The sequence below is a fragment of the Cydia pomonella genome, chromosome 5 (assembly GCF_033807575.1).
Source record: "Cydia pomonella isolate Wapato2018A chromosome 5, ilCydPomo1, whole genome shotgun sequence".
In the NCBI taxonomy this organism is placed as follows: domain Eukaryota; kingdom Metazoa; phylum Arthropoda; class Insecta; order Lepidoptera; family Tortricidae; genus Cydia; species Cydia pomonella.
In genome coordinates this window covers 4,865,092-4,885,699 of record NC_084707.1, presented here as the reverse complement: position 1 = coordinate 4,885,699, position 20,608 = coordinate 4,865,092, and the positions used below count along the sequence as shown (strand labels likewise).

Here is a 20,608-nt window from a genome sequence, read left to right as displayed (position 1 = left end):
AAATATTAAATGTCACTTATCAAATATCAAATATCAAACATTTATTCAGCAAATAGGCCACAGGGGCACTTTTACATGTCCATTTTTACAAACATTAATTAAAAAAAAAAAACAATTACAGATATCGAATCTATGAAATAATAAATACTTTATTAGAGATGTATACTGTCTCTAAATGTCAAATTACACAAAAAAAACTATGATAAAAAAATAAAACCATAAAATACTAAAATTCTTTAGAGATGTATAAGTCTCTAAGTGTCAGTTTATGTAAAGTTATGAGTGATGTATATGTAAGATACTTATGTATTAATACGTTGACTATATAATTTGTATATACAAATATGGTTCTTAATTATATAATGTGACCTACTTAGTACGAAAGGCGAGAAAGCTGATTTTCAGTCTTAATTATATGCCATAGTATGACTTAAAAATACAAGGACATTTAAAAGAAATAAAAAGGTGGATTATGTAAGCGGCGTTCTAGTTAATTGTTTCTACCCACCTGTAGAGTACCTAATAGTCTTTCATGATTTACTTAGATACACGACCTTTTAAAATTTAAAATTAGGTACGCGTTAGAATTAAAAAATACCTCCCGCGTTTCTTTAACGCAACGCAATGACTTGCAAATAAAAGTAAATTTTTGTTATGTACTGCCAAGAATGAAGTTTATAGTAGCTGTCATATCCAAAGCCATTAAGATTTGAACAAATATATTCAACACATATGTTGCTGAAGTCACAATCCTAGGACCATCCGGAACACGTTGACATCCGTCGATGTTTTCCAAATATATGTAATAATCAAATATAACATAATCGCCTTAAAACACAAGTCATAATATTATCTTTTTTTCAAAAAAAAACAAAAACATCGATATTATTTTTCTTACTCATGTCCCATCACTACGTCTTCGACCTAATTTAAATACATTACGCGTCTTGAAGTGGCACAGCGTCGTCGTCCCCACTTGACAGTTAATGTACTGCGATGCTCGAGCGACCACCAGAGCTCAACCACCCATACAATTATTAATGATCCCTGACCCCTGGTTTATTTCAAGTTCATTACTCTGTTTGAAGGCAATTTTTAGACAAGAAAACGTTTTTTCGAGTAAATTGTGTATGAAAAATGTTTGCTTGCGTCAATCTCAGTGAACTTTGTTTAAAAATGGAAGTTTATTTTCAAGTTTTCCTGCTGGATGCGGGTTCTTACCTGTTGAATTTTAGGTATGAAAATAAATTTGTGCGACTACTATGCAAAATAAGAAGGTTTACTAAGCTTCTAAGAAAATCCCATTGATGTTTAAGAAAATGTAGTTTTTTTTTCAATGTAATGAGAAATTTTGAGGAAATAACTGTAGGTAACGGGATATGAGTACCTCTACCAGAAATTAATAACAAAATTAATGTTTTTTATTTGACGACCGGTCTGGTCTAGTGGGTAGTGTCTCTGCCTATGAAGCTGATGATCCCGGGTTCGAATTCCGGTAAGGGAATGCCCTTAAATGTATTTGTGTGATGAGTACAAATATTTGTTCCTGAATCATGAGTGTTTTCTATGTATTTAAGTATTTACATACCTGTTATATATATCGTTGTCTGAGTACCCACAACACAAGCCTTCTTGAGCTTACTGTGGGATTTAGTAAATCTGTGAAAGAATGTCTTTTAATATTTATTTACTACACTATAGTAAAATGTTTTGCTTCTAATTTTCTAGATATTAAACATTACCTACATATAACAACAATAGGACTCTTCTGTTATTGGAAAATAAACTATTTATAGCCAAATTAATTGACTCTTAAATGTTACAACCAAGTAAATAGTTCGAGTGCGAACCTTTCGAAAGCACTACAAAATTCCAGCAATTAATGAAACTTTTGCAACCACTTCGCAACTATACAGTCTGAAATTTACAGAAACAGCAGTGTAATAAATAACTATTTTACAAAAGGCTTGATAACTTGCAGTTGCTGTCACTTTCTAACAGATACGGGTGTTAGAAAAAAGCAAACAGTGGTCAGAAACATTTTATAGGCCTTGATAGAATTTGAATGGAGATTAATGCGAATTTCATCTCATTTTTAGGGTTCCGTAGCCAAATGGCAAAAATCTGTCTGGTCTACCCGTTTATGTCACAGCCACTTTTTTCCGAAACTATAAGAACTATACTGTTCAAACTTGGTAAGTAGATGTTTTCTATGAAATGTATTAAGATTTTCACACAAAAATAGAAAAAAAAAACAATAAATTTTGGGGGTTCCCCATACTTAGAACTGAAACTCAAATTTTTTTTTTCATCAAACCTATACGTGTGAGGTATGTATGGATAGGTCTTAAAAAATTATATTGAGGTTTCTAATATATCATTTTTTTCTAAACTGAATAGTTTGCGCGAGAGACACTTCCAAAGTGGTAAAATGTGTCCCCCCCCCCCTGTATCTTCTAAAATAACAGAATGATAAAACTAAAAAAATATATGATATAAATTACCATGCAAACTTCCACCGAAAATTGGTTTGAACGATATCTAGTAAGTAGTTTTTTTTAATACGTCAAATGGTACGGAACCCTTCATGGGCGAGTCCGACTCGTACTTGGTCGCTTTTTACATCATTACCCCGTTCATATTGCTCGTAGTTACGTATTAGTACGAACAAGATATGCTGTGAGTAATAACATATCGTTATTAATTAAGCACGTCACATCTTTCATTACCTCGTTCCAAATGTAATAAATGTTAATTATTGTAAATAATGTCCAACCATCTGACACGGAATCGAGTCACTAACAAAACTTTAAAATTAGATTGAATATTAAATCAGGTAATATTTTCATGTCATCAATGTCAAATTTTATCGATATCGACTTACAAAGCAAGTTTTATTTGCCCTCGCACTATTTAAAGTCAACCAATACCGAATCTTATACAGCGTGCAAAAATATATATACATATATTCGTGTTTTGTTCTCTACATGCAGGCGACTGTACCTGACTAAAGCAGACGGGAAATGAATGAAGTTTGTTTACGTCGCGGTGAGAAAATGTGTGTTTCATAACAATCACTTCGACTAGATCTGCTCTACTAAAGTTTTGGTCATGCCTACTATAACTTGACCCCCTGGTAAACTTACCTACATTCCAAACTCCCATCAAAGCGTACTCCTATTTAAAAGGCCGGCAACGCACTTACAACCTGATTGTACTTCCTAATAACATATAGAATCATTTGACATAATTTTTGAGAAAAAAAATCCAATGACATTATAATACTGTTAATCACTTAAAACTTAGTAACTTTAATAGTACATTATGATACAAGTGCGAAAAATAGGAAATTCGAAACGAGTGGCGATAAATTAAAAGACGACCGAAGGGAGTGTTTTAAATCGACACGAGTAAAATTATTTACAGTACATATGGTGCTACTTTATCGCACTAGTGCGAAAATTAGCATATTACGTTACTATGTCGAACATTTAAAGGGCCATATGTACCTACTGTAAAACGTTGTACGATACATGTGCATTTCTTTTTCGCACTTGTATCGTAATGTACTATTGCAGTGCCCTGACAGGGTATGGATTATGTAATGAACCCCTCCGTTGTTGGGGGTGTTAATGGGCGACGGTAATAGTTTACCATCAGGCAATTCATCTACTTGTATGCTTCCTGTATCATTGCAGCACGACATGACAGCCGGAGGCATTACTGCTGCGGGTAGGCCTTAACCCGGTCAAGCAAATCTCTCCAGTCCGATCTGTTCGTGGCTTTCCTTCTCCAACTTGTCATTCCTAAGTTCCTGATATCCTAGTATATGCAGTCCAACCATCTGATCTCCGGTCGGCCTTTTAGAAGGCGTTTGGGTTCCCTGGCCTCGTCCATCCGTAGCACGTGCCCTGCCTAATGTATAGCACTATCCCTTTCGAATTTTAAGGGTTCTCAAAATCCAATTCATTATCTTATCTTTTGTTGTACACGCAAGACGTCAAGATGTGCCAACCCTAATAAATGCTCAAAGCAATGCTAAGCCGAAAGGAGCCGAGAATGCCCGAACGCTCTCGTGTCTCCCCACTAATGTAGTCTAAAACCGAACGGTATTTAAACATTTACCTTCTTATTCATAAACGTGTACTAAAGTTACGACGCCGCTAATCATCGTTTGTCCCTTTCTGACGTATTGGTATGATGGAAAGGGACAAACGATGATTAGCGGCATCGTAACTTTAGTACACGTTTATGAATAAGGGGATTATTCTATACTTGTAGCTATTCGCTAGAAGCGTTAGGAATAACCACTGATTTATACGCGATTTCATGTAAACTCCGCGAAACGTGCTTCCGCCGAATACTTTGCGAAGTCAAAACACCGTTCTTTATATTCTGTTTAAAGTGTAGTCTACGATATTTACATTATATCCTCAAGAACAAGTACATTTTGTAAATTCAATGCATACAGATTTACTATCCACACACTTGCTTCATATTTTTCAGTGACCTCTTATTATAATAAAATAAGGGTGACAGCTGGTAACAACAGTTACCAAAAGCAATTGAGTGGCTATTAGGACTATCAAAACAAATTTACATTATTTTCAGAAATATTTTAATTTGTGTTTGGACGGTGGTTCGATTCCAGCCTGGGGCACTTGGTCTTTTTTCTTAGTATATGACATTTATTTCAGTACATACAGATTCACGGCCCGATTCGAAGAATGAGATACGATAACGATAAGTTCTCATTTAGATATCGTTTGTATGTCGTATAATTGACAGAAGCAGCTCGATTCGGGCAACCAAAATGTCACTTTGACGTTAGAAATATCGTAGATAGACCTTATTGGGATCACAGCGGAATCGAAATAAACGTCAATTTTGACATGTCGTTAGTTATCGATCTTTTAAAGATCTTTCCAATATCTTAAACGTGTCTTAATCATTCTTCGAATCGGGCCGTTAGTTTCACTACACCTTATGAAATAAAATCATCCGCCGCGTTTGTCTGCGTATGTATGTTCGCGAAAAACTCGACAACTACTGAACGGATTTTCATGCGGTTTTCATCTATCAATAGAGTGATTCTTGAGGAAGGTTAAGCTTTTAAGGTTTTGTGTAACCCGTGCGAAGCCGGGGCGGGTCTTTAATAGTCTATAAATCCCACTACGATAATCCGCTTTGCCGGAATGTTGACTGCTAGTGAATGCCTTATAACACGAATATGGCCTTTTGTACAATGTTTTCTTTTATGCAGTATAATGATTACATAAACAAAACAGACTGACATTTAATATTTTTTCCTCATTGAGTTTCCTAAATCGTGATACTGTTTTATTATGTAAAACATTTGAAATACATTATCTGGAGGGCAATTTTAACTTTATTTATTTTATGATGAAACGGCCATGGTTGTGATAATATACACACCCTGAAAAAAAACGTGCCGATTGCCATCAAAAATTCCCATACAAATTACTGTTATGGAGGAACATGTTCAAGATAATTCTTTATTGGTTCTCTGTTCGCATAGAGATTGTAAAATATTGTGTATATGCGGTACATATGAAAAAAAAGTTGCTCATTTTCATACATTGTATGGCAGAATCCCATGAAAGTCCGGTTATAATTACAGAAATTACCTGAAAATAATTTTTAGAGTGTTATGGGGTAAGATGACATGGGTTATTCATTTCTGAAAATTATGAAATAAGGGACACCCTAATATGGATCCGCACGCAGCTCCGGTATACGATGGATCCGCATCAGCGCGATAACCGCTTAATGTGATCCTTTACCGACTTACTCGTGCTCGGGATCGATTCAATAAAACACGCCTCATTCCACTCCAAATTCCTCAAATCATTCAACCAGACATCCGAAACGCAACCCTAACGTCGGATTTACTCTAATCATTTTGCCCCAAAATGTCCATCATTTGACGAGGCCCCAAAACGTCTTAACTAACGCATCCACCCCATCAGCATAAGTCGTTTTAGGGAAAGAAAGTTAGAAGTGAAATGAGGATTAAGCTCGATGAGACTCTATTCATATGAATTGCCCGAAGGCTTGTAACTTTTTGTATTTATTATTATAATAACCCAACTTTTATTAATATGCGGTGGATCACATTAAAAGTTTACAGATCATGCGCTCCTTATACTTTCATTTGTTCGTGTTTTCCTTTTATGACAGAGATATATTACAAACACTAGCACCCACAGCAAGATAACAATGTCATACTAAGTCGAGACAGTTGTCTCTTTGGTCATGTCGGCACGTTTTATAAGGTACATATAAATAGCAATATTTGTAAAACGTGCCGAATTTTCTTCTACTTTGTAAAGTATCCTATTGGGCATCAAAGGGGTCTATTCGATTCTATTTTCGACATTGATTACGGTAAGGCACTTATGAGGAGTTTTTGTGTCTTCACAAGTTCAAAGTAATTCTAAGTGGATGCTAGAAGCGGAGCGTTCGGCGGGGCGTGCAGCGTACACTAAGGCCGCTCCTATACGTTTGCATTTGTTTAACATGCACGCCGCACGCCCCGTCCCGCTGCACGCCCAACTCAAGCGTACGCAGTAGAAGAAATTTGGCACGTTTTACAAATATTGCTATTTACATTCACCTTATAAAACGTGCCGAAAGGCCAAGAAAACTGTCGCGACTAAGTATGACAATGTTATCTTGCTGTAGGTACGAATGTTTGTAAACCTACCGAATTTTATATTTGTTATATCTGTATTCAGAAGAATTGTTACGAAAAGCAGTTTACAGGTATTTAATGAGAAATCAAAAACAATACCCATGTTTAAAATTGGCGTCAAAATGAGAAAGTGAAATGAAATTTAGGGCCGGGAATATTAATGATTGCCTCGAAAGTCGCACGTAATTAATGGCGCAAACATTTCCACTGCCCTGTGGACTTACAGGACGTATGTTCGCAAAGAGTGATAGCTTCAGTACAGGTCAACCAGTCATCATCGTCGTCTCCTAGTGGTTTCTGGTCACAGCAACTGCTTTCTACCGCTGAGAGTGTCGCCGGTACGCTCTAAGGTGACTGACGTAGCCAATCTTAGAAGCGAATGTGCATGTGTAATAATAGTTCAAGTAATCTGTATTAGGTTGTTGATTATTTTTGGATTACTAGTGGTTCTGTGAGCTATAGACCTCGCAAGCATAACTTAAAACTAAATAAATGTATCATCTTAAAAAAAACCGAATGAACCGAGAGAGAGAGAGAGAGAGAGAGAGAGAGAGAGAGAGAGAGAGAGAGAGAGGTCGGCGTTTTAGCTTTAAAATGAAATAGCCCTGCCTACGAAGCAGGGGGTCCCGTGTTCGAATCCCGGTAAGAGAATTTATTTGTGTGTTTATCACAAATATTTGTTCTATGGTTACCTATGGATGTTTTCTATGTATTAAGTATTTATCTGTATATAGGTATCGGCATCTAGTACCCACAACACTTAGACTAGGACTGGGACTAGGTTGTGTAAGATTGTCCTATAATATTTAAAAAAATAGATCTAAGAAACACTGTTATATTACCTGACATTTTTCTAGTATTCCCCAACTTTGTGAATAGCTACACGGGCTCGGAATGCATTGTGTGATTAAAACTCGATATTACCTGGTGTGATTGAATCGAGGCGGGAATGATACTGGTATTCAATGATGGATGAACATATTCGCTGAAAATCATGATTAAATCTGAGATTGTTTTTCCTTGTCACTTTTCTTTTATGTAGGTTCTACAAAGATTTTTTTAACTATCAGATGCGTCTTAGTAAAGATAAAGGCATCGAAGAAAGATCCGAAGAAGAATTTCAACATATCTCAATTGAAGTCTTAAAAAAAAAAACGATTCCGCTGGGATCTCTATAAAAATCTATGATATTTCTAACGTCAAAGTGACATTAGTTGGCCGAATCGAGCTGCTTCAGTCAATTATACGACATATTAACGACATCTAAATGAGAACTTATCTAAACCAGAACTTATCGTTATCGTATGTCATTCTTCGAATCGGGCCGTTAGACCAATAAACGCTTAAAATGTAACACTTTTTTCACATTTCTCTTTACATCCGTTATGAAAGTTGAAGCCTTAAGCGGAGTTTAATTTGCAGCATCTGCCCATGGCAGTCATGCAATAACATTGCTGGCTCGCGGATTAAATGGTGATATTCGCGAACGTTGCGGATTTTTATTAATATTGCTCAATGAAAAGGTCGTTTTGTTACTTCACACATATTAGAGTAGATAGGGACAGATGGAGGATTCAGAGTTTACTACTTGTTACGGTTTAGTTCTTAGGGACCATCCATTAATTACGTCATACGTTTAGGGGGAGGGAGAGGGGGGCGGGGGTTGTGACAAGGGAGAAGTCCAGTCCCTAACTTTGTGATGTCACTTCAACTTCATCAGCAACCAGAAATGTATTCATATTTTATTATGCGCTGTACAGTTAAATAATGATTTTTTGCAACGAAAATCGTTTTTATTCGTATAAATTTCTTTCCTAATTGATTTTTTGTAACAAAATTACTTATATTTGTTTTATCAGTAATATTTTTTAATTAAAATTAGAATACTGATGCCAATTAGTTATTATTGCCTAATTCGTTGAAAACAAAATTGCCAAAAATGTGAAGTCTCACTAGAGGGGGAGGGGCTTGCAAAATGTGACCAAGTGTGACAAGAAGGGGGATGGGTCAAAAAACCTAGAAATTTGTGTGACGTAATTAATGGTTGACCCCTTATTTTGACACGATCTTGACCGCTCACTGATTGGTGCATGTGAAATGTGAGTCGTGAGTAGTCGTGATTGAAATGCGCTAATAACAATCACGAATTTAAAACAAGTTGAAGTAATTGGGATTTAATTTGCAGCATCGGTATTTAATCTGTCCACGGCAGCTATGCTGAGTGAAATAACATTGTTGGCTCACGGATTTAACTTTGATATTCTCTGGTTGATTTACGAACGTAGCGGATTCCCACTGGAAAGGTCGTTTTGTTCTTAAGGGACGTTTGATAAAAACTGTTTAATCGTCTACTTATATTACCACTCTAACTTGTAAACAAATTAATTTGTCACATCTCACCTGCATCCAAAAGTTGTTCTAAGTTGATGACTGATCCTGACATAGTTTTGCATTTTCAAAATTGTTAGTAGTTTATTCCCATTCTACAAAGCTCAGTTTAAAAATCTATATCTATCGATACTCAAAACAATCCCAAACCCATGTATTACTTTTTTGAGTTCAATTTCCGCTAAGCGACACGGGAATAAATAAAAAAGGCCGGTTGTTTCGTTTTTGGAACTTTTCTCATTTCGTAGCGGGCCCTGGCAGACGCAACTTTTTGTCGTCCGGATTCTGATGACGTTCGGTCAGGGTGTCAGGGCACGCGAGTTTTTTAATGAATAATTTTCGGTTTTCACGAAAAAGTTTCCGATGTATTTCTGGAATCAGAGGTAGGGTAAAAATCCTTTATTTTGACGGTTTATTTTCAAAACTCGCATGGTTCCACATTTATGCTTGTATGCAACTTAGTTCAAGATTAATTATGGTTTTAAAATATTGCCACGCCCTAGTAGGATCCATGTATGTACAGACTAAAATATAAGAACATCTTCTAATACCATGGTTTGCAACGAATAAATGATTATGATTATTATGCATACTGTGTTTGATTGAATAAGTAAAATATTGTTTCATTTTTTAAATTCTATGAATATCAATTGATTTTTGAAAAGATCTAAATTAGAAAATGGTAATTAAGTATGATTCCATTTTTATACTTATGACAATTTCCTTATTTGCTTCAGTTAGAAAAAAAAATATGACAAATTAAAAAGTGACCAGGGTCTATGTAGAAGTAACTTTTCTGTATGTGCTTATTTTAAACGTGTTTTACCTGTGATTATTTTCATTGCTGTCAAAGTTTTACCAAAGTTGGCCTCAGAATACTTTCCATCATTTCATCGCACAATATTCGTATATTCTGTCAATCTATTATTAGGTTTGGCGAATATTTCGCGGATTACTTTTCCATCAAAACTTCTTCATTGCGCTTATCTTCGAGTTGGAGCTGGCGGCCGGGAAGTGACAACTTTGCTGTGATTTGTAGTTTTTCGACTTCTTTCATGAAACTTAGTAAATTTTTGTTATTTTTTTCTAACAACCACAAATGTTAAAATAACGGACAAACAATTATCGAGAGCTTGTTCAATTTAACAAACATTTATGAACAACTCCATTTTTTTCACCACCACACACACCCACACAAAAAGGCTCTCATTATTGTTCAAAAACGGATGAAAAAATTGCATATTATCCGCAAGCGTAGATTTGAATGGTATACTCTAAGATGAATATCAATACAACGCAACGTTCATTGATTAGCATATTTTGACAATATACATAATTGTACATAGAGCATTTCCGCACTGTCCGATCCGATATCGGATGTCGGATAAAACAATTCTGGCCAAAGACTAAAGGATGTTTTGGTTTCATTTCCGACTTTGTTTTTGATTTCGACATTCGACTGCGACCAGAGCCGAATGCGGACCAGACCTAAACCTGGACCCGGAATCGGACCCGGACCAATACCAATAGCGGGGACTTGAATCCTACCGGCTTGCTTATTTTGAGGAAATTGAGCACCTTATCCTATAGATCCTAAAAAATGTTTTTTCTAAATAACTCCGGCTTGCCCACATGTTATGTTTAACTGATACTTATCTAAGGTTTTTTTGTTACAGGCAAAGTTAGAGACCAAGGCGCTGAAGGCGAAGAGGCCCGGGTTCACGGACGACCGTTACAACGAGACTTCCTATTACATCGAAAATGGTAATATTGTCTTCTCAAACTTGTAATGATATGTTGTCATGACTTACTTCAAATTAGCTCCGGAAATACTACGTATCCGGTGCAATGAGTGAAGATGATATGTAAAGGAATTTCATATAGCATTACACACCTAGGCCTGTAAAGCAATCTTCTTTTTTGTTTAAACGTCAAATTGTGACACAACACATTCAACTATCAAATAATAGAAGATTCGTAATTTGTTTTTAGCTGTGCAAACCTATATACGAATAAAACAAAGTGAGTATTTTTTTTTTCAAGTTTGAGAAAAGCACTACACAAATCTTGGCGTACAACGGGGTTGCCGACTGCGTATTCCTATCCTGTATATATATATCTACTTAGCCTGCAACCCTTCGTTTATATATATCTATAGTAATGTGACGACCGGTCTGGCCTCGTGGGTAGTGACCCTGCCTATGAAGCCGATGGTCCCGGGTTCAAATCCTGGTAAGGGCATTTATTTGTGTGATGAGCATGGATATTTGTTCCTGAGTCATGGGTGTTTTCTATGTATTTAAGTATTTATCAATATTTATATATTATATATATCGTTGTCTAAGTACCCTCAACACAAGCCTTATTGAGCTTACTGTGGGACTTAGTCAATTTGTGTAATAATGTCCTATAATATTTATTTATTTATTTATTTAATGTACAGTCAGCTGCAAAGAAGAGGTACCACCCCTGCATAGAAGTTTATATGAAAAGGTACCACACCTTTTCTCTGCAGCTGACTGTACTATTCCTACCTACAATAGTAAGTAGTTACTCAAGTAATGTACGCAAGCAATCACGTTTAATGTAACTTAGAGAATTCTACAGGAAAAACGTTAATAATTGCAACAGTCAATCTGCTAATAAGTTCCTTTTATCTGGAATCGCACAAATGTTTTCTCGGTCGTAACTCTATGCGTCCCTTTCCTTTCATACTCTACAGAAGAGGATTACCGCTGTTAGATCGATTCAATTGGCGTCGATTTGTAATGTCTCATCTGCCAATATTTCTGTCCAATAAATTGGATTGGGGTAAGTGGGTCAGGAGGGGAAAATGAGAGCGGTAAAGCTTGACGCGTGTGGCAGTATAAAATGGGTGTTCTTATATCGCGACCGTTTGCCTAATCTTTCTAACGGATATTACAGGCTATAAGCATATTGCTAGACTAAAAAAGTCACATGCATATTGTCAACCGTTAACTGGTTTATGTAAGTAACTTTTAGCTTAAGGGGGCTCCCCGCGACTTTCATCGATTTTTGAAAAGTTTTCAGTCAGTATTCCTACAGCACTACAGATACAATTATAAGACAAACGCTTATCGGTTTTTAAGTTTTTATCTCCACTTTGGTCAACCAGATTTTGAAAGAAATGAATACTTTTTTTAAAGGTTTTTTTAAACATTATCTAAAAAAACCGGCCAAGAGCATGTCGGGCCATGCTCAGTGTAGGGTTCCGTAGTTACTCTTCCGTTACAATAAGCTAAACTGGAGCTTAAAGTATATGGAGCTTAAATTGTCAACCAAGGGATGAAACGGTACCTTTCACCCGAGTTAAACAAATAGGCAAAATTGCATAATCAGTACCTAATTAAAGTAAGTCTTTTTACTATGAAGGGAAAACTTTTTTGCGATAACTCAAAAACAGCTAAACTGATCATGTCCGCTATAGTTTTAATTTAATGTCTTTCTTAAGCTCTACTTCCACGATTTTTTTCATATTTTTTGGACCTATGGTTCAAAAGTTAGAGGGGGGGGACACATTTTTTTTTTCTTTCGGAGCGATTATCTCCGAATATATTCACTTTATTAAAAAATGTTTCTTGAACACCCCTATTAGTTTTGAAAGACCTTTCCAACGATACCCCACACTCTAGGGTTGAAGCGAAAAAAAAATGTCACCCCCACTTTACGTGTAGGGGAGGTACCCTAAAAATAATTAAATTTTTAGATTTTATTGTACGACTTTGTCGGCTTTATTGATTTATATATCCATGCCAAATTTCAGCTTTCTAGCACTAACGACCACGGAGCAAAGCCTCGGACAGACAGACAGACAGACAGACAGACGGACATGGCGAAACTATAAGGGTTCCTAGTTGACTACGGAACCCTAAAAACACTTTTTTCGATACGGGATTGCTGTAAAGTACATATACGAAATCTATATATATATATATATGGGTTCAACTTTGACGTCTCTAAAAACTGGGATTTAAATAAAAAGCGGCCAAGTGCGAGTCGGACTCGCGCATGAAGGGTTCCGTACCATTTATGACGTATTAAAAAAAATCTACTTACTAGATCTTGTTCAACATTTTACCACTTTGGACACACATTTTAGCACCTTGGAAGTGTCTCTCGCGCAAACTATTCAGTTTAGAAAAAAATGATATTAGAAACCTCAATATCATTTTTGAAGACCTATCCGTAGATACCCCACACGTATGGGTTTGACGAAAAAAAAAAAAATTTTAATTTTATGACATGTTAAAAAAAAACTACTCACTAGATCTCGTTCAAACCAATTTTCGGTGGAAGTTTGCATCGTAATGTATATCATATTTTTTTTTAGATTTTTAATTCTGTTATTTTAGAAGTTACAGGGGGGGGGGACACACTTTTTTTCACTTTTGAAGGTTCTCTCGCGCAAACTATTCAGTTTAGAAAAAAATGATATTAGAAACCTCAATATCATTTTTGAAGACCTATTCATAGATACCCCACACGTATGGGTTAGATGAAAAAATTTTTTTTTTTTAATTTTATGACGTATTTAAAAAAAAACTACTTACTAGATCTCGTTCAAACTAATTTTCGGTGGAAGTTTATATGGCAATGTATATCATATATTTTTTTTAGATTTTTCATTCTGTTATTTTAGAAGTTACGGGGGGGGGGACACACATTTTACCACTTTGGAAGTGTCTCTCGCGCAAACTATTCATTTTAGAAAAAAATGATATTAGAAACCTCAATATCATTTTTGAAGACCTATCCATAGATACCCCACACGTATGGGTTTGATGAAAAAAGATTTTTTGAGTTTCAGTTCTAAGTATGGGGAACCCCCAAAATTTATTGTTTTTTTTCTATTTTTGTGTGAAAATCTTAATGCGGTTCATAGAATACAACCACTTACTAAGTTTGAACAGTACAGCTCTTATAGTTTCGGAGAAAAGTGGCTGTGACAGAATCAGACAGACAGACGGACATGACGAATCTATAAGGGTTCCGTTTTTTGCCATTTGGCTACGGAACCCTAAAAATGAACTTTTTAACACAAAAGTTACGTACGTATACGTAATGAACTTATTAACACTAAAATTGTCAATTGATGCCAAATATCTCGAAGACAACGCATCCTGTAGTAAATATGGGATACCATATTGCTTCAAACCGTTGCTGTTAATATGATAAGCTTTGTAGCTTATCATTAAAACATTAATATTAACATTATAAAACTAAGGGATTTAGATCAAAAGTCATTGGCGCCAGGGAGACATTGGAGCCCCTGGTACCTTTCAGATTCAGACTTCACCAGTATTACTGCCGCAGTATTGCAGCGTGAAACTGCGTTACTGCCGCAAATATTAAAATCGATGTTGCTTCCTGGACTATTGACATTTTCGGCAGCAATGCAGTCGGCAGTAATGCCGCGCTGCAATACACCAGTAGTCTAAATCCGAACGGTACCTTAACGCAGTACTGAGAGTTCCGCTACTGGACGCTAGATGTAGACTACGAAAATAATAGTATTTATGGTAACAAAACCGTTGTATGGTGTGAGCACTATTTGTCTTCTTAATTCTCTTTGCTTTTTGAGTTTTTTTTTTTATTTGGACATTTTTATGTAATTTCTACGCAAAATAGACTTTCGATCCTAATAAGGGAAGAAAAGTGTTCCAATATTTTTATTCCTATTCTGTTACCATTTTTTTGTAGACTTTGTATGACAGTAATTGAATGGAAGGATCGATGAATTAATTGTAATTTTGGGACGCTTATTTCTCTTAGGTTCGAAAGAGTTCACGAGACTGTGTATAAATAACATAAAAATATAGAAATAAAAAAAATGTCGTGTACTTTTAAATACGATGGACCAAGTACGTCTCGCCCGCTTCAAAATGAAGTCACACACCTTACAGCTTAAATCACAACAAATGCAGGCAGACAAATTGGCAGCAGCCATTTTGAGCTCATACTGCAGTTCAGCTCAGTAATCGGCTTTCGTACGTTTGCCCATTCACGGACAGACTGTAAGACCGCTCAGTTTGGATTACTGTTTTATCAGTGGCCTTTGTATGCCTTTATGTGGTATGCATGCAGGCTATGATGAACGTAAGGCATGCTTTCCAACACTCCCAACCGGAAAGGGCTTAAAAACCGACTTCTCTGAGTTCCTCATAATGTGTGGAGACATAAACTTTCCGGTCTACCTATCGCAACTTCAAATTATAATTTTTCTGGTGTTTTGTTTGTCAAATTTTCATTTGGCTGAACGCGGTTTTTTCAAAAACTGTTGGATTTTTAGAAGAGTCACTAATCAAACCTAACTTAACCCAGAGGCTTCTACAGAATCTAAAGGATGTCTAAAAAAATGAAAAATTATCGCGTTTGGTCATTTGAAGAATTGGCAAAATTTTTGTGTGTTCGGTACCTATACAAAATATTGGACTGGACTTAGACTATCGTCCCAATTCTAACAATGCTTATAAGATGTCAAGGCGATACGATACCGATCTGTCAGTATCAAAATTTACTTTTTACCCTGACAAATCATTATCGCATCGCTACTACATCTTATAAGCATTATTTGAATTGGGCCATACTACATCTTATAAGCATTATTTGAATTGGGTCACATTTCAGAGATATGACTGATATGAGCCATTAGTAATATTTTATCACGACTGCGAAAAAGTTTACCAACCCAGCGCTTTGGCGTGCAGTTTTTAGATCTTGATATGTGCGTCATAAAAAACCATTAGACGAAGTTTCCGTTTTATTAAAGTAAAAAACACTGTATTTAAGTTAAGACAGCATAATTAAAAAGTTTGTGAGTTTTATGATTGGCAAAAACATCGCTAAAGTTAATAGGTTAACAGGCAAACTTGCGGCCCGATTCGAAATTTAAGAGACGATAAAAGATACGATATGGATTGGATATGTCAGTGTCAAAAGTGACGTTTTTGTATGAAGAAACGTCACATTTGACACTGACATATCTAATCCATATAGTTTCCGTAGCAAATGTTTGACGCACTTAAAGTTCGAATCGGGTCGTTAAATTTGTGAGGATCAATTAATTTTTGTTTTCTGTCCCGTCAATCAGGTGACAATAGTAGCATAGTTTGATAGAAGAAATGTTTTGATACTTTCTACTAATATGCTAAGTAGATGACCCATTATTGAAAGGCCTTTAGCTGCCATAAAATGTATGTTTGGCTATTTTATCTACCATTAAACCACGATTTTAAAAAGTTACCCAGACGACCGTAACCATGGCGACAAGATAAAGTTTATTCGCCCATTTAATGTATGTATGTGTTTTTTTTATATCTAGGTATACCATAATACAACTAGGGAACATCTATTTCAGTTCTAGACACGCGGCAGCGTGTCCAGCCAAGTTCAAAAAAAGGAACTGGCTACGCAACCGTGTGTAATACACGGACCATTTCGAGCTACTTTTGACCCCTTCACAACTTGATAATAATTTACCAGAATACTAGTACTAATTAATTTCGATAATGTACCTAAAGAATCGTAACATAAATTAACAGCAATAATAAACTTGAAAAGGGACCAGAGATGGGAAAATTAGTTAAAATTACGCTTTCTACGCCGACACCAACCCATTTAACTGTCAAATTAAATCGATTCTCAATATTAAAGGGAACCTTAACAATTTTACCGAGTCATAGACAAGAATGGGGTTTTTTAATAATGGCTAGTGGCGGGGTTTCGTTGAGTCATGGAACTGCAATGCCGTTTTTCAGTTAATTTGCATTCGAGTTACTTTTGAACGGGCCTTTTTATGGGGTGGATTAAAATTATTTTATAACGGGATTTAATGGTTAGGGTGAATTGAATGTGGTGGACTGTTTTTTTGTATTTTAAGGTGAAATCCGCTTAGGTTCTTTGAATAAACAACTCATTTCACACTTCAATCGGTATGGCGTATTTTGTTTTGTATTTATTTTATATCTAAACACGTATCACTATATAGTGGCGCGTATATAATATTTATTTCTAGACAAGTCGGAGGTCATTTTGCGTACAATTTATTGATGAGCTCTAGGAAGAATATTCAACCTCTAGGAATCATGTTTTATGGACGCTCCGTCATCAAAAATATACTCGTTAATATATTATATAACCTATACTTGGTAATAAGATGTGGTTTCTGGTAGACATTTTTTTATAAAAGTAATTTCAGTTTTTGTACCATTCAGTTCAAGGGGTAACTCCAGCCAGCATATCCTGTTGCAAGGGCTAGAAAGAGGAGATTACGAGGGGCAGGCGATGTTGAGGAAATATAGTGCTGCAAGCTTGCATAACTCTGCTGATTTAGTCTAAGCGGCAGCGAATCGTAATACTCCACGTATTCTGCGTCACATCGCACCGGCTAAGCCTCAGAATCTCAGATGCTAAGTCAAACAAACTATGCATGCAAACCAGCTTATTGAGGAGCAACCTCTGTCACCCCGCCGCAGTCGCCCGCAGCCTGCCCGAGACACTGGAACGCCTATTAGATAAGACAGGAGTGTAGGGTTTGCTGTGAGGATAGTAGGAAAGACAGGCAATTTTTAGCCGACCCGAAGTCCCGACCCCAGGTAATTTCAGTTTTGGTACAGCAATACAAACTTACCCCTTCTTTCCAGGCCTCAGAAAAGTATACCCCTACTACTTCACATTCACCACATTCACAAAAGGCCGGTGGGTCGGCGAGAAGATTCTGGACGTGTTCGCGCGCGAATTCCGCGCGCACCCTGCTGCGGAGTACGAACGGTGCATCCGAGCAGGCACGCTGACGGTCAACTATGAGAGAGTGGATCCCGAATATAGGCTGAAGCATAATGATTTGCTCGCTAATGTTGTGCATAGGTAAGATTTAACATGTTATTTTTATTTGAGAGTTTCATGGGCATCCATATCGCAGTTTACTGCGCAACACGCACTTACCTAACTAAATACTTACTGTCGCATAGTGTTGCTCGTCAGTTACTCCAAAATAGTTAACTGCGGTGTAGATACACCTTTATGGATATTTTTATGGTTTAGGAAATGTTATTTGGCTTCTATGACGGGTGATCGGTAATTACTTGTTGCTTTCTATTTGAAGTATCGGACGCCTCGGCCCGAAGCTGAACCGTTCTAGCGTAAATCATCCTTTAAGCACATATAACTCAGCCAAATAATTTATTTCCTAAACTAGTGAAGGATGCACTGAATTCCCGCGTCCTCCGTGGCTAGATTAAGTGATACAAATGGTGCTTTAGAATGCACATTTGCAGTCATGGCTGCTTGTACAGCAGTAAACTGCAGCCCGTTGGATACACATTAGGACAATATTTAGGACAGAATTTACTTGCTTTTTCTTAAGCCAGGGATACATTAGGCGAGTAATGTCCCGCATTACGTGTCACCAGAGATGTCGAGTGAACGACGTTGCCAAACTTCACTAGACACGTCTGGCAACATCGCGCGACGTGTTGCTTAAGTCGCGCGATGTCACTAGATATATCAAGCGAAGTTTCGCGAAATCGACTTCTGATATATCGCCGACACGTGTCGCGGGACATTGGTGCCATTGATGCATCCTTGGCTTTATAAAGATATCTTTAACAAAAGAAATGTATTTAGAATGTTTTGAGAGTTTCAAAGGTGTTGGTAAAATGTGTCCCTTCAATCTTGAAATAGCTTCGACCCCGAAAAATATTTACCCCGAATTTGGTGAAAAAGACAATTCCTTGTAGAGATTTACGCCAGTTTTCTGTCTTAAATACTGTCCCTTGTAACCCTATATATCGCTATTTAGCTTCAAAAGCCTTCTATGCGCAATATATGTGCAAAAGTGCAGTAGTTTGCACAATATATGTGCAAAGTTGCAGTTAGTTTGCACATATATGCACAGGCTTCACACGACATATCTACATGTACATTTCAAACACAATTCAGTACTTATTTAGACTAATCTTCTTCTGAATAACGTAGGTATTCTATTTATGTTCTGACTTGTGTATATTACGATGGCGTGGTTAACCGGTTAGGGATTTATGATGCATGAGTTTAAAAAATATTTGAAGTTGTGATTTTTTCTTATTTTCATGTCTGTGAAAGTCCTTTGTTTAACAAAATGTCAGTGTTAAAGATTTCTTAACCACAATATACGTTTAAAAATGTGGAGTCGGATGAAAATCTCACAGGTTTGTGTTTTTTTTTTATGTTTACCTACATGAGAAAATTTTAAATTCCATATTTTTAAACGTTAAAGTGATTGTATGGTCTTATAAAATCAGAAGTTTTGACTATATATGTACTTATTTTCCTGATTTATGCAACATAAATCCTTAACTTCTAAAAAATAAGCTTCAAATGAAACGGGAGCTTAAAGAAATGTATACTAGAAATAGATACCTAAGTATATAAATCCGAGCACCGAATGAGCATGCGAGTGCACAGTGGCCTCATGTGTTTTCAATTGCCATCGAAATTGCTATTATTTGACATTCTTCTTTTATACTCGTATCATGATTCGAAAAGTTTGTACATTTTTTTTTAAGTTAATGGTATTTATCTAAAAAAATGACTTATCTTTGAATAGTTGAGAACTTTTTTCAGTTTATGTATGTTATAATATAATGGAAACAGTTTTTTTTTTTCATACTAATTTGAGGGCCATTTGTTAAGATATAGTTGTATGATTGGATTAATTTGCAAATGCCTATATGTTTTTTAATAAAAAGTGTATTGTACATTTTATTTTATTAATTATCATACTTGAATAATAATAGCATCTCGATCGTAACACATATAAGGTCAATAAATCTAAAACCGAATCTGTAATCGGCCTGTATTGCTGTCAAGACGATATATTGAGAACATTGCTTTCAAAACGAGCCCCCATTTTATTTTCCGTCAATTGCTTTGAAATTATCGTCCATTATATATCTAATTTATCGCATTTTACCTGTTAAAGCAGGCTGAATAAAGCTATATATCTGAAATATATTATTACTCAGTTAAAATTAAACAAACAACCGGATGGAAGTCCGAGTCGGAGTCACCCACTAAGGATTCCGTTCTTTTTAGTATTTGTTATTATAGCGGCAACAGAAATACATGATCTGTGAAAATTTTAACTGTCTAGCTATCGCGGTTCATGAGATACAGCCTGGCGACAGACGGACAGACGGACGGCCTATGGGGTCTTAGTAATAGCGTCCCGTGTTACCCTTTGGGTAAGGAGCCCTAAAAATCACATTTGTCCCTAAATTGTCTATCTCTTTGTTTACACCGTATTCTGAAAAAATCCTTCACAGGATAAAAATGAAAGAAACGTTTTATTTTTTAGGCTGTAAGCTATTTTAAATATTTGGGCCGATATTTAGTTTGATATCAAAGTTTATTTTCGTTAGATTTGGACACAATTTGGCTGGTTTGAAAAGCTGCTCGTTTTGGGCGGGTTAAATACGAAATCACAACTTGTTCCGAAAAAATGTA

General features: G+C 36.1%; 1 protein-coding gene across 2 annotated transcripts in view; it reads left to right on the top strand.

Annotated features, from left to right (window-relative positions):
* LOC133518501 (pseudouridylate synthase RPUSD2-like) overlaps positions 1-20,608 on the top strand; it is a 270,311-nt gene that overhangs the window by 217,908 nt on the left and 31,795 nt on the right. For both annotated transcript variants that reach the window (XM_061852219.1, XM_061852218.1), the window contains exons 4-5: positions 10,780-10,867; positions 17,767-17,989. In XM_061852219.1, coding sequence (XP_061708203.1) covers positions 10,780-10,867; positions 17,767-17,989 — 311 coding nt within the window. The remainder of the gene's footprint in view (positions 1-10,779; positions 10,868-17,766; positions 17,990-20,608) is intronic.